This window comes from Prinia subflava, chromosome 3, assembly GCF_021018805.1.
Source record: "Prinia subflava isolate CZ2003 ecotype Zambia chromosome 3, Cam_Psub_1.2, whole genome shotgun sequence".
NCBI classification, from domain to species: domain Eukaryota; kingdom Metazoa; phylum Chordata; class Aves; order Passeriformes; family Cisticolidae; genus Prinia; species Prinia subflava.
This window is the reverse complement of record NC_086249.1, coordinates 24576647-24592009: the sequence shown is the minus strand read 5'-3', so window position 1 is coordinate 24592009 and position 15363 is coordinate 24576647. Positions and strand designations below refer to the sequence as shown.

General features: G+C 41.8%; 1 protein-coding gene across 4 annotated transcripts in view; it reads right to left on the bottom strand.

Annotated features, from left to right (window-relative positions):
* DLG2 (discs large MAGUK scaffold protein 2) overlaps nucleotides 1-15363 on the bottom strand; it is a 994479-nt gene that overhangs the window by 526347 nt on the left and 452769 nt on the right. For all 4 annotated transcript variants that reach the window (XM_063394414.1, XM_063394410.1, XM_063394417.1 and 1 more), the window contains one exon: nucleotides 10064-10225. In XM_063394414.1, the coding sequence (XP_063250484.1) occupies nucleotides 10064-10225 (162 nt within the window). The remainder of the gene's footprint in view (nucleotides 1-10063; nucleotides 10226-15363) is intronic.

Here is a 15363-nt window from a genome sequence, read left to right as displayed (position 1 = left end):
AAATCTATTTTTCTTTTAAATGTCAAAATTCTGGTTTTTTTCAGAGCTCCAAAGTTCACAAAGCTACATTACAGCAAGATGATATAAGAGCTATGAGAAATAGGAGTTTAAAAATTTTGGAAATAGCTAAAGCACCTCTTAATCAGGCTGCCAAGATACTCTTTCATAAGGTTTGACTGAAGAGATTCTGATCTCTTCATCCTGGAGGCTGCAGCCATCCAGAGCTCCTGGAAGTGCAAACTTCTGCTTTCTTTTACACCTGGTACTGACAAAAGCCAGAACATTTTTGATGTGTCACACCATCAGATGTATAAACACATGTATCTTCTACTGAGTGAGTGAATTGTCAGTATACTCCTCAGTGAAAAGGTATTATGGCCCTTCAGTGCTTCATTTAAATTGTAGAATACGTTCCCAAGTGTCAGCAGTAGCTGAAGTCTGACAGAAGGGCATTTCAGCTACCGAGCTTAGGGAAACAACTGGTGTTAAACCTGTCTGACATATCTGAGAAAAATCCCTCCTGTTACAGTCTGACTAATAACACCAAGATGCTTTATTGCACTTTTCAGCAGTAGGTCACAAAACACTGGAAAGGTGGCAAACATCATTACAGACACTTAAAAATATTCTGGAACTTCCAGACTTGGAGAAAAGAACTGGCAGAACATACAAATCCTATGTTCACAGCATTTACTAGTTACTCCATGGATTTATTGCATATATTTCATGTATTTCAGATGGGGAAAAAACCAAACCTCTTTATAATAGTCCATCTCTCAGGGTTTTTTTATACTCTATGAGTACTGAACATGGCCAACACATCTCGGGAGAAACAACTCAGAAAATTACAGGGAAGCAAGAAATAACTAGTACTGTGCAAAGCATTACAGAAAGACAATGAGAGAAAATGATTCTTGGAATTTCCTGTTTACTTGATTATATGTGAGAGATGTGAGAGATGTGGTCAGGAATATCTGCACTATGTCAGCCTCCCCCCCCCCCCCCCCCCCCCCGCAACCAAAAAGAAAAAAAAAGAAAAGGAAAAAAAAGGGAGCTCAGGAACAAGACTATTGTTAAAAAGAAACCTGCTATTCATAAAGAATAAAAGATACATCAGCTAATTAATACTAATGGATAAAGCACCCAGTAGATCAAGAACACAGAAAATCTCCTGAAACAGCAATTCAGATTAACATTTGAAAAGACCTTCAATACCTAGGAGGCCCATATAAAGTAAACAGGGTCCACAGCCTGAAAATATTTTCCAACCCCTTTGAAAATTCCTGTCTTTGTTCTTCAGGCAAGTCTAACAACCTAGAGTGCAATGGTAGATACCGTCAGAACCTGCTCTGCTTGTGTCCATCACAGGACAACATTTATTTTGCCAAAAAATAAAGGATTGCAATGCCTGAGGTTTACTTTAAGTTGCTGAGATTTCTCCAATTAAATCACCCACTGACAGAAGCAATTTTATTTGGTTTCTTTTTTATTCTGTCAGAAGCTAGAAAGATAACAAGATACTGTCTGCAACTACATAAATCATGTGGAAATCCATCAATCAAGCCAAGGCAAAACATCAAGCACACAAAACAATGGATTTAGCTGTGATGACAAAACCAAAAAAAGTATTCTTCACTAATAACTATTCTTCACTGTAACACTCAATTTTTGCACCATTTCAGGAATTTCTTAGAGTAAGACAAAGACTCAGAAATGAAAGACATTCCTGCCCACATGAAAATGAGGCACAAAATATTACTCAAAATGCTAATCTATAAGCTGCTTATTTTGCCTTGAAACATAATGAAATAAAATCAAAATTCAGAGCTACCTCTGCCACTTCCTTAAGAGCAGGAACAAGCATAGGCATATTTCTGAGCTTCCTTTGTCTCTTTCTAATCCGATTGCATTTTTGTATTAAAAAACATAGATTAGAGATACAGATGTATGATATATGCTTATCTGCTGTAACAGTAGGAGATAAGAGAAAAGCAGTACATGATTAAACATGTAACAAGTGTTGTATCTTAATGAAGCAAGCTACTGAACATTCAGTGGAATCCACTGACCAGCATGGGGGCTTTGCATACTGACAAGGAGAGGCGGGGGGAAAGGACAAAACAAAACCAAGTCCAAAACACAAAAGCTAGGAAGCTACCAGGGCAATGATCAAAAGTACTCGTAAAAGATCATTGCTACTGAGCTGAGCCACGCTGGGGATAAAAAATGCTTCATGCAGATTAGCTATACTTATGAAATGCAGTCAGTGTAAGCAAAGAAAAGGATGCAAGATTAAATTTTAGATGGCTTGCTAATATATCCATGCATACATTAATATGTCCTCTGTATAACCCCAATTAATTTTGTAACTGCAAGAGAAAACTTCAGACTGCTGTTCCTGACATGCAACAAAGCCTCAGCCTCTCTCAGCCTTCCTAGGCTTTCAAAGAGCCTCTGAAATGCAGCATCTCTGCTCGGGAAGAACAGCCTGTGCTGTGGCACTGCCTCAGCTCAGTCACAACTCTGCCGCAGAAATTAAAGCAAATTCAACCTTTGTGGGTTTTTTCCTTCCCTATTTGAACTTCATCTCTACCATAGGGTTCTTCCCAAATAATAGGAATTAAGGGATTGCAGCAGCTCTGGAAAAATAAATGTCGTTTCTTACCACAGGTAGATTATCCCCCCCAAAACACCAGGAACTACATTTACACAGGACTATCAGGCATGGCAATGCTGAAAGCTGCAGCAACCTGCTTTCTCTGTGTTAAACCTGAGTCCCTGGAAACTTGGGGTATTTCCCTTCCCTGGGCAGAGGGCTTCCCTGCAGTTGCCCAAACCTGGTCGAGTGGAAGATGTCCCTGCCTGAGGCAGGGGGTTGGAACTGGATCATCTGTAAGGTCCTTTTCAACCCAAACCATTCTGTGATTCTGTGTTTCAAAACAGCTATGCAGGTCTGTGGAGTGTATTTCCTGACACTGTTTTCCAGCTCTGGGCAGCAACATCTCGAGTTTATTTACAGGTCACATGATCCTCTGCAACATCAGGAGAGTCTTGCACTTTTGTTATTTTCACAGTACCCTTGGCCAGTGTGTGACTTATACAGAGTTCAGTACCAAAAAAATAGTCCCAAAGTTTGTGGAATTGAGAAATGAGACTGTTGCATCCGGGGAAAAAATATAAAAAAAAAAAAAATTAAAAAATGCTATATAATATTTTGACCTTATTTACTCAAATTGTCTTCAGGACTCAATTTTTATTGAAGTCAATGTTAATTCATGAAATAAATAGCGCTTCCCTAATCTACATTTTTAGACACAAAAAATTACTCTTTATGACAGTTTCCAGGAAGCTCAAGCTAATAGATTTTTCACAGAATCATTAATCATCCAGGCTCATCCTCAGAGCCTCTTTCCCCATCTTTGTAAATTTGTCGGACAAGCACAGAAGCCACTGGAGTGAGGTCTGACTCACACCTGGACAGGGGAAGCTTCGGAGGTGGGAAAAAAGCTGTTTCATTACAGAGAGAAAAGGGCGAGTGACAGATCCCAGGAGCCTTCACAGGAATGACCTTCCTGCACTCAGGAGGATAAAAAGAAGAATGATGGGCATTCAAGGGACTACACATTCACTGGAAGATAGGAATTGGGAGAGAGACATCTGCCTTGGAACAGAAACAAAACATCTTCCCCACACTAGATACAGAGAGTCTCAAAGAATCTTCTGGTCACTTGTGGTGTGAAGGGCTGTGTATCAGGTCCAGTCCTGCTTAACACCTTTACTGGTGACCTGGATGAGGGGATCAAGTGTAAATTTGGAGATTACACCAAGTCGAGTGAGAGCATTGATCTGCTGGAGGGTAGGAAGGCTCCAAGGGGAAACTGGTCAGGCTGGATTGATGGGCTGAGACCAACAGCATGAAGCTTTATAAGGTCCTGCCCTTAGGGCACAACAACCCCAGGCAGGACTACAGGCTGGGGCAAATGACTGGAAAGCTGCCCAGGGTAAAAGGATCTGGGAGTGCTGGTCAACAGCAGCTGGACACGAGCCAGCAGAATGCTCAGGTGGCCAAGGAGGCCAAAGGCATCCTGGTCTGGATCAGCCATGGTGTGGGCAGCAGGACCAGGGCAGGGATTGTCCCCTGTACTCAGCACTGCTGAGGCCACTCCTCCAATGCTGTGTTCAGTTCTGGGCCCTCACTGCAAGAAGGACATTGAGGGGCTGGAGCGTGTCCAGAGAAGGGCAACGAAGATAGGAAAAGGTCTGAAGCACAAGTGGCTGAAGGACCTGGGGGTGTTCAGCCTGGAGAAAAGGAGGCTCAGGGGGGACCTTCTCACTCTCTACAACACCTGAGAGGAGGTCGCAGTCAGGTGCAGGTTGGCCTCTTCTCCCAGGCAACTGAACCTGTGCCAGGGGAGATTCAGGTTGGATATCAGGAAGAATTTCTTCATGAAAGGGTTGTTAAATGTTGGCATGAACTTCCCAGGGCTGGTGGAGTCACCATCCCTGGAGGTGTTCAAGAGATGACTGGATGTGACACTTAGTGCCACGGTCTAGCTGACAAGGTGGCAATGTGTCAGAGACCGGACTGACTGATCTCAGAGGTCTTTTCCAGCCTAAATGATTCTGTGATTCTATAACTCAAGCAATGGGTAAGACAGGGCTTTCTGATACTAAAAAAAAAAAAAAAAATAAAAGTATCAATGTGCTCTGGCACTGGGGGACACAGCCCTCCTTCTTCTGTGAAGCAATTTGTCCAAATGCCAATTCGTGGATAACCTTAACTTTGTAGACCGCTGAGCCCATTTGTTCCATGTGGAGATGGTTTTTCTCCTCTCTCCACTGGAAAGTCATTCCATCAATCCTGACTTTCTGCAAGCTGTCAGCAACCCAGCTGGGCTGCAGGACAATATCCTGGGACAGAAAGAAAAGGAGTAAAAGCTGGTGTGGCTCCTTCCTTTCCAGAAAGTGAGGCTACCAAAGATCAGGCAACTGAAGAGATTCATTACTGACCATTTTTGTTTGAAAGTAACTTAGCTTAGGATAGAAACAGTTATTTACCTGCTTACTTGTTTTTGCTCAATTTCCACTGATGCTTACAATTGAACCTGGCATTAAATTAGGAATTGGAGATAGCTGGAACAGCCTGACATTTAAAGTGTTCGGACAATCAAGGAGATACAAATCCTTACAGGGATTTTTACTTTTCAGCTTATCTTAAAAAAGTGGAATATTATGAGAAACAAAAATAAATCCAACACCACAGTAATACTATTAAGGTTCATTTAGGAGCCAGAGTTATTCATTTAAGGAACACTGATTAGCTCTGTTCCTGGGAGGAAGGGGAAGAGACACATATTTAATTTAGAGACAGAACTTGCACCTCTGATTTTCAGGTACAGTCGTGTTGAATTCAGATTTCCCAAAACACCCGGGATTCACAAGGCACTTTTTACTGAATTATTATTTTCTAGGGCATCTAAGAAAACTCTCAATAGAGTATCATGAAGCTTTGCAGATGCAGACCAAAGAATTCTGAGCTTACTGCACCATCTCGTGTCAAACGAGGGGAAGTGCAAGAAAATTATTTTAAATTCTCTTTTCATTACACTACAACTTTCTTCCTTTAAGAGATTATTCAAACACAATTTAATCACCTCCACAAGTTGAAAAGAACATTTATTATCTTAATATAGCAACTCTAACAAAACTTCTCCAATGCTAGCATTTTCCCAAACGTTAATACATCCATGTAACTAAAAACTTCCTTAACAACTTCAGTTTTTGACATTCAAAGTTGCTTAAGATGTTGAAAATTTTATCTTCTGCACACTAATAAGCAGATCAACCTTTAAAAGGAATTTGAAGCTTTCTAAAATTAAGCATTTCCAGAACTAAGTTGACTGCACATGAAATGCTACAGAGAGTAGAAAAGGAAAGTTAATGCAAAATATTATGCGTGAAATGTGAAAAAGACAGAGAAAAGAAAAGAGGGTCTGGTTTGCAGCAAAACTGCTCTTGCTCATTGTTATCTTCTGAAAGGGAGTAATCTGGCTAATGCATACTAGATTTTAGTATGGAAGATAAGAAAAATATGCTTATCTGCAATTTCAGAAAGTCTATTCACATTTCTAAACAGTATTTATCATAATCAGTATCTGTGTGTCTCAAAGAGATTTTCAGAATGTACGAGGACCACATTTCTTATTATTCAGCACATAAAACAAGTTCAAGAGTGTTTAAGAAAATTAGTTTTATGTTTTGGTTTCCAAAACAACCTCCTGAGGTAATCAATAATCATAGAATCATAGAACCACAGAATGCTTGGGTTGGAAGGGATCAACTTGAAGATCATCTAGATCCAGCTTGCTCAAAGCCCCATCCAGCCTGGCCTTGAACATTTCCAGGGATGGGGCACCCACAACTTCTCTGGGAAATCTGTGCCAGAGCCTCACCACCCTCACAATAAAAAAATTTAATCCTAATATCAATCTAATAATGTAATAACAATGAGCTCCACGAGGGTGTTTCTGCACTACATCAAACCACACAACCTGAAATAGGAAATTACAGCCAAATTCTTTAAGAATTTGTATACTTCAAAATTTAAGATGCATCTGTTCTATGCAAATATGGGCCATATCAGGCATTTTGAATCCTGGGTGTTGAGAAAAAGATGGTCTGAATGCTTCCAATCTGAGTGTCAGAAAATGTTTCGAGAACCCCTGGAATGTTTTACCTGGAGATGTACACAGGGGAATAGACAGGCCCAGGGTTTCTCTGCCCAAATTTCAATTATCCACAAAACCTTCCTCTGTAATGATGCAAGCCTGTCCTGAAGCTGGCAAGCTGGATTATGGATGCAAGCTGAGATGTTTGCTGAGAACGGGGGAGCAGGGTGATGGTAGCAGGCAGTGTACATGCACAGACAAGGTGTTACACCTGTGGCTTCCACAGAGGGCCGTGAGCACTGGTCAGTTGTGAGGGCTGGAATCAGCCAGCCTAAAGGGAAGTTTTATAACTGTATGATCTTTGCATATTTCTTTCCAAATGGACAAAAATACATGGAAACAAGCAACTCTTTTATTCTGCCAAAGTCAAGTCACTTAGGAAAAGTGATGTGATTAGGCTTGGTCTTGGGACAGCATTTTGGTTCCTAAGGACCTTAGCAAGATTATTTTTATGCTCAAACGTTTTCCTTTTATGATATCATTTCAAAACAAATATTGGGTAATCATCCTGTCATCAGGGCATCGTGCAGCCACAAAACACAAAAGACTGCTTCAAAACTTTCTGGAGAGGTTCACCGTGGTGCTACAGTCCCTATGGAGAAATTCAGGCAGTGAAATGCAGCCAGGCAGTGACTTAACCCCACCCAGCCTGGCAGCCAATGTGCTTGCTGGCCTGGGTGAGCAGTCAGATGGACAGTCCTAATGGCACACAGGATGTGATGTGATCCCTGGCTTGGTGTTAAGGAAACTTCCCAGTCTGACCATTCACTGACTCCAACAGTCACACTCCAGAAACGGCACCAAATGCATTCCTCAGCACTTGGTACAAGCGGACTCCTGACCTTCATGTACGCACATTTTCCTTTTGCTCCAAATGCTCTGACCTATAACCAGAAAAGTGAGGCAGAACGAGCCAACAGCTCTTGGTGGAGTTTCCTGACTGTGTTATCCTGCTGCAACTGCCAGTGTCTTCTCACTGCTAGGAAATTACCTGACAGTCCTTGGACCACAGTACTTGTTATTTCTCCTCAGAGCAAGATTCCAGCAGTGCCATTTCTCGCAGGAGTCAATGAAACATTTAAATTGCAGGCATTATTTTCCAGTTAATCTTTAAGAATCCAGTATTTTACATTTCCCTAGGAAGGCGTGCTGTGGGTTGAGAGGCAGTTTTCACCATTATTCAGAGCAGCCATGTTCACACAATAGTGCTGAGAAGATGGCAGAACACCTAATGATATCAGGCTATAGGTTGGAAAGTCTGTAATTCAAGACAATAACCAATTCTGATGAGATTCCAGAGTATTGGGAATGCTATTTCTCAACTGTGTGAAAATCACTGTGACCAAAATCTTCTAAACAGGGATTTCGGTCAACTGCCAACAATAAAAGTGAATCCAAAGCAGGTGTTTCAGATAGGAAGAGCAATAAAATGCCATGGAGCTCTAGCAGAAGAATTCCTCCAGCCCCCTGAACTAATTCTCTACTGAAGGTTAAAAGATGGGACATAGCAGGGAAAAGGAAGCAGGAACTTCAAAGCCATTTGAAGAGACAAACAGTTCAATTTAGATTAAATGGCAGGCATGAGACTATTAAGTGGCAGATACAAGAAACTGAAACTGAAGGAAAGAAGGGAAAGGGACAGAGTCAAAGATAAAAACCATCATGCTGAAGGGAGAACTTGCAGGAGACACTGATTTCCAAGAGGAAATGCTATACAGCTCCTGTCCTACCATCACTTCAGAAAACAGGAGAAGGCAACAATTTTGCCCTGTTACAAGAGCAAATAAGACTGGGAGCTGTTTCAAGGCAACTGTGCATGTCTGGGGATACCCTTCACTTCACAACAAGCTTTTTGACATCATTGCTACACCCTCAGCTTGCATTATGTAGCCTTACTTGAAAGTCTCCAAATGTGAAGAATAATGTCTGGTTTTGACCTGCATGAACAAGAACAGCACTGTAATCACAATATTCAAGGAGTCCTAGAGGAACGGGGGTGTTTCTTTTCCAGGCCAGAAATGGCTTGATCTGTGATTGTCCCCTGGTGCTACACAGAGACCACATGGAGGTAATCCTTTTAAAATAACTAAAGTCATAATCTCAGCACAAGATGATCTATCACTGCTTGGTACTGTTGGCTTCTGCAGTAACCCAGGACTGCTAAAACCTGAAAAGACAACCATCATACAAACTAAACACAGGACCAACAAGAGCAGAGGTCAAAGATTCATTCACATGCCTATTCCATAAGGGCTCAATGAACAGCAGCTGTACTCACATCAATCTTTAATAATAAACACTTCCTTTCACTTGTAACCACACTGTAAACACTGTGCTAGGCAAGCAGTGCCCATTTCACAGGCCTTGAGCACCAGAGGGAGCAAAGCCCATCTGCCTTTTTTGCTTCTTAGATAATTGCTGGAAAAAAACTATCACCCAGAACATCACCACCTCTAGTAAAGAATATTATTCTTTTTTCCCCTCTTCCCAGGCCTAGTAGAAACTGAAATAGAAAACCCATCATGCTAATCACTGCATCTATGCTCCTTACACAAGAGAAGCTCCAGGAGTATTTTCAAACCACTGCATTCTTATTAAAGGATAAATATAAATTTTCAGTAATAGATTCCTTTTTGGTTATTATACAGGTTGAGCAGGAAGAGAAACATTTTTGCCCAACAAGATATACCAGAGGACACCAGACCCACACGTAGCTAAAGCTTCTGCATTTTATAAATAGTTGCCTTAGTTAACAAAAAAGATATCTCTACAGCACTCTGAATTGCATCAAAACCCACAGAAAACTGCAAGTGCTTGAGCAGCAAGGATATGAATAGAGGCAAATGAGCTCCCTTTTCAGACATAACTTGTGACTTTGATATAGCTTTCTGAGAGATGTAAAAAACAGGATTCCATCAGATGGTTACATTTAGAGTATTTTTTTTTTTTAATTTCTGAACAAGGATAATCAGGAAGGGAAGTCTGCTGTTTCAAAATCACTGTGATATTGAGGCCGAGAACCTGCATTATGTACACATTATGAACCTTTCATAATGGACAGAAAAACAAGCTCATTTGCCAGGAATTATTTTTACTCAAGCAAAAGCCTCACTCAAGGCAGAAAGCTCACATCTCCACACAAAGCTCTGTCAACTGAACTATCACCTGCTCCACTACAGCGAGCCTTAAAAACCCACCACAGGACAATCAATCTGCAGTGATAGGTTTCAGAAAGCAGCTTCTCTGTTTGTACAACAAAATAAGTTTCCCGGGCATTTCCCACTACGCATTTTCTCGTATTTGAGGACTAAAGCCGTGAGTTGTGTGGATCCTACCTTCAAAGGAGAAATGTGCGACTGCAAGACGTATCCATGGACATTCTCTATTTGAGACAAGTTCTTCTCTGACACGTGAACAAGCTCTGGGCCTCTCACTTCGTGGGTTAAACGAGGCAAAGTATGGTCATGTGGAGCCTCCTCATCTTGATAACGATATTTCTAGAGGAAGAAAACATCAAGGAAGAACAAATAAGCTTTTAGGATGCAATTCCTATATTTTAATATAATTGTGGAATAATAAATAAAATATGACACAGTAGACAATACTAGTGTGTTGGATTTCCTAGTGTGTTCTGGAGAGAATGAGTAATTCTTTTTTTACCATTGTATCAAAGAGAGAAACGTGGTATATGTCACTGATACACAAAACTTCCACCATCAAATAGACATTTGAGAGGCACACTGATAATCAAGAAAAAGAGAAGCTGATCAGCTAAGCTGTAGTGTCAGATCACGTTTCACATGCCTGTGTTAACAATTAGAGTTCTATGGCCCTTCTCTGCAAAATACTTGAGTTATTTTCCACTTGGCAGTGTGTACTCTGATGCTGGAGAGCACACACGCACTTCCACAGAGCCACAGTGCCACAGAAGATCCCCCTGCAGAAAAGTTCTATCCTTATACCCTTCTTCTGCATGAAGAGGAAACATGAGGGGCTTGTCCAAGATCCCAAATGAAGCTTGTAACAACAAGGAATATAACCCTAAAAAATAAATTAAATTACCTGATCTGTTCTCCAGCCAGAATGCTTTGTAAAAAGGTACCAACCCCTTAGCCCGGAGGAGGGGACTGTTGGATAAAAGCCTAAGACTTATTTGTACGGCCATCTAGGAAAAATAAGTCTGAAGTCCAGGTACAAACACAAGAACCTCCCAAAGCAGACCTCTCTGTGCAGCAGATCTCTCTGCTGCTCATTCACCCCACTTTGACCACTCAGCTATGGAGTGTTATTTCATTTACTCATCCCTCCTAAGGAAACCACCCCAGTGTATTCCTGCCTCCAATCTAATGTATGGAAATGTTTCAGCAGTTGCCAATTACTTTCACAATACGCATGTGATGTGATTTATTCTCTTCTTCCTTTCTGGGATATGCCTGCAGCCCTTCACATATTCTCTTTCCAGATAACATAATGAATATATGAAATGACTGGCACCAGCCAAATATTATTTGGGCAAGAAGCCATCAGCCTAATAGACAGTACTCCAGCCAATGTCACATTTAAGGCTTGGCATATAGATCATTTAAGCCACAATCAATTATTTTTTTAATGGAGTGAGTACTCTTTCTAAAAAGGCAACTACTCTGAGACATCCTCTTTAAAGCGAGTCATTTGCTAAAATGTAATTAGGAGAAATAAGAGCAGAATACCAGTCATCTCATTAACTCAGGAATGGGGAAAATGGAAATGTCCAGTGGCTACTTCCTAAGGAGACAAGACAGCAATGACAGAAGGCATAAGAAGCTCTATCATAGAAAATAGAACCATTCAGGTTAGAAAGGATCTTTAAGATCACTGAGTCCAACCGTCCAGCCCAGCTCTGCCAAGTCCACCACTACACATGTCCCCAAGTGCCACATATACACAACTTTGAAATACCTCCAGGGATGGTGACTCAACCACCTCCTGGGCAGACTGTTCCACTGCTTGACAGCCCTTCACAGCCCAGTGATGAAATTTTTCCTAATGTCTAATCTAAATCTCTCCTGGCACCACTTTGAGGTTGTTTCCTCTCATCCTATCAGTTGTTACTTGGGAAAGAGACCAACTCTCACCTCACTACAGCCTCCTTTCAGGCAGTTGTAGAGAGTAAGAAGGTCCCCCCTTAGCCTCCTCTTCTCCAGGCTAAACATCCCCACCTTCCCTAGCCACTCTTCATCAGACTTGTGCTCCAGACCCTTCCCCAGCTCCGCTGCCCTTCTCTGGACATGCTCCAGCCCCTCAATGTCTTTCTTGTAGTGAAAGGCCCAAAACTGAACACAGGATTGGAGGTGTGTCCTCACTAGTATTGAGTACAGGGGCACAATCTCTGCCCTGATCCTGCTGACAATACTTTTGCAGATACAAAAATTCATACATAAGTATATACAGGCTTCCCACTTCTCGCAAGTTCCTGATCTTCTGGGTGGGTGTGGGAGAAGTGGAGTCCCTCCCACTATAAGGATGGAGAGCTGTACTGCAAAATAGGACTTTGAGGTTCTTGTGGATGATAAACTGGGCATGAGCCAACAGTGAATGCACATCCCAGAAAGCCAGCCTCATCCTGGACTGCATCAAAACAGGAGTGACCAGCAGGTCAAGGGACATGATTCTCACCCTGTACTCTGAACTTGTGGCGCCTAGAGCACGGCATCCAGCTCTGGGGTCCTCAGCACAAGGAAGACATTCCCTCCTCTGTACCTGTTAGAGCAGGTCCAGGAGAGGGTTACCAATAGGACCAGAGGGATGGAGCACCTCTCCTATGAAGACAGGCTGAAAGAGGATGGTTGTACAGCCTGGAGAAGAGAAGGTTTCAGGGTGACACCTTTCAGTACCTCAAGGACGTTTATATAATGGAGGGAGAGGGATTTTTATATAGGCATGTAGTGACAGGATAAGCGGGAACGGTTTCAAACTGGAAGAGGTTTAGATTACATATTAGGAAGAAATTCTTTCCTCAGTGTGATGAAGCACTGGAACAGGATGAAACCCCACTGGGAGGTTGTAGATGCCCCATCCTTGGAAGGAATGTTTAAGCCCAGGTTGGATGGGGCCCTAAGCAATCTAATTTAGTGGATGTCATCCCTGCCCTTGCAGGGGGTTTAATCTTTAAGGTCCCTTCAAACCCAAACCATTTTATGATTCTATGATTCATTCTAGGTATATATATACATACATATATAGATATAAACACATACATACGTATCTATATATATATAAAACACGTATGCTGTTCTTTCCAGAACATTTTTGCAGTTTTACATTGCCAGAAGCAGTGTAATGTGGTCTTAAAGAGAGAACATCTCTTTGACCATCAGTAAGTCCTCTCCCCATCATTGCACTGCAGCGTAGCTGTTGCATAGACAGCAGCCAAAGCCCAGAGGAAACAGATTCACCCTGTGCTCCCAAAGAGCAGAACACTTGTGTGGATCTCCACAGATAGACTTGCTTTATGATTTGAATTGATCTATTTATCTAATAACTGCACATTCCCAGGACAACTTCAGTAGTACCCATGGTCATGTGCCATCAACGGAAAAGTTTACAGAACAGATTTCCACAGTTCTATTTGTCTTTGTCTCGCTGACATTCCAAGCCCAGCCTCTTCTTCTTCACAAAGTATGAGCCTAGAGCTTTTCTGGGTCAATACTGCTATGGGTTTGCCTCCTGTTCTAAGCACCAAACCCATTGATTTTCATACATCTTTACTCCCACAGCATCTCTTCATTGAAATGCTCTCAGCTGTGAACCAAAACAGCTTGACACAGCAAAAAGCCAGTGGTAAGGCTGAAAATACCAAACTAGGATTAAGACACTCCTGCAGAAATGCTTTATTCATCTCCATCACCCTGCTCTGATGGGGTCCTGCAAATGTCCTTGAAAAAAACCATTCCCTATAAACCTTTCTCTAAGGACTAATTCAAATTTCTGGAGGGAAAAGCATGATTGCACGGAAACGCTACTCTTCATTTGACAAAAGAACAGGTGGATGTCTTATGATAATTAAATTACAAATCAGTGCCTGCTGCTGACAGAGTATTGTATGCTGCCAACTAGCATCAGATATTTAAAATCCTCTGTAATTACCTATAATGGGGGTGTGGAGTGCGCTGCTGTGAATTTTTAATATGAACGCGCCTTTTTATAAGAGATCATTCTCTCTACAGAGTGAGGCTATTACGGCATCACTGCTCCTCACATCATACTGTCTAAAGGAGCATTTCTAAGGCTGTGACTGCCAGAGATGTCAGCTAGACAGAACTGAAGACATGATTCCAGCAGGAGGTAATGGTCAAAAACCTTAAATTTCAACAAAGGCAGTTCTCAAGTTACAATAGCCAGAGTACTGCACTGGCATGAAAATACAAATGTTCTTATGACCTACCTTTGACAGATTGACAGAGAACCAAGACAGCTGGGAACTTGTCATTCAATTTTGGGCCACAGGGAATGGGTATTTTTAAAGAAGTTTGTTGTTTACTTTTTCTTTTTGTCATTGCCATTGGTTTGCAGAAAATGCAAATAGAATATTTCATTTTATATCAGGTCAAGCTGACCCAAGCTGCTGAATGTGGCCCAGCTGGAGCTGCCATTCAAAAGCACATGTCCCTGGTTCTGTACACAGCTGTTTGGCTGGACCACACTCCAACACATCACACATCCCTGCTGCTTGCAATGGGAGGGTTGCAAAAGGAGGGAGTTAAATGTGTCAGAGGAGTCACAGGCTCTACAAAACCCTGTGAAATGAGCAGCCAGTGAATCCTGGTCTACAGAGATCCTGACCTACTAGAAAACACCCTGAAATATCAAGAGGCACATAACTAAAAAAGTGACATTGCTTTTCACTCAGCCAACTTTATGGTAGATATAGTTTATAGATATTAATAATGGGAAAAAATACCACCACATTCTATGAGATAACAACTCATTCATGAGGGAATCCCACTCCCAATCACTCTTCAAAGCCAGTGTGTTAGCCAGTGGCCAGTATATTGTGTTTTATCTTGGGAAACCATAGCAATACTACCAGTTTTAGCTCTTACACATCAGCATTTCGAGTCTCAAATACAATTTCTGTTTTACAGTCCTCCTAAGGAAGGGTCAGCTCCTTACAAGCTGTGAGTTTCATATAACCCACTTAACATTGAGACCACAGGGAAAGGAATTTCTGCAGAAAATTTCCCACATGAGACAATGACCTCTTACAGATCCAGCTGTCCCACTGCAATCTAGAAACGGGCAAGGTATGCAACTGGGTCCCAATACTACCTTCTTCCTAATTCTCACTCACTTGCCTTTTCTCTCAAACCAGCATTTGAGCTGCTTTGCAGCTCCCAAGTAGGTTAGCCCCATTGCTGGTAGTATCCTGGAACTTGGACATGGGAGCTACCTTTGAACAGGGCAAGCATCACCCACCTCTGCATGAGATTAGGTCCAAAATTAAACACACAGGATGTTCTGAGAGAGGTTTTGGATGTGCCATCCCTAGAAGTGTTCAAAGTCAGGCTGGATGGGGCTCTGAGCAACCTGGTCTGGTTGGAAAACATCTCTGTCCATGACAGGGGGGTTGGAAGAGGATGATCTCTTCCGACTCAAA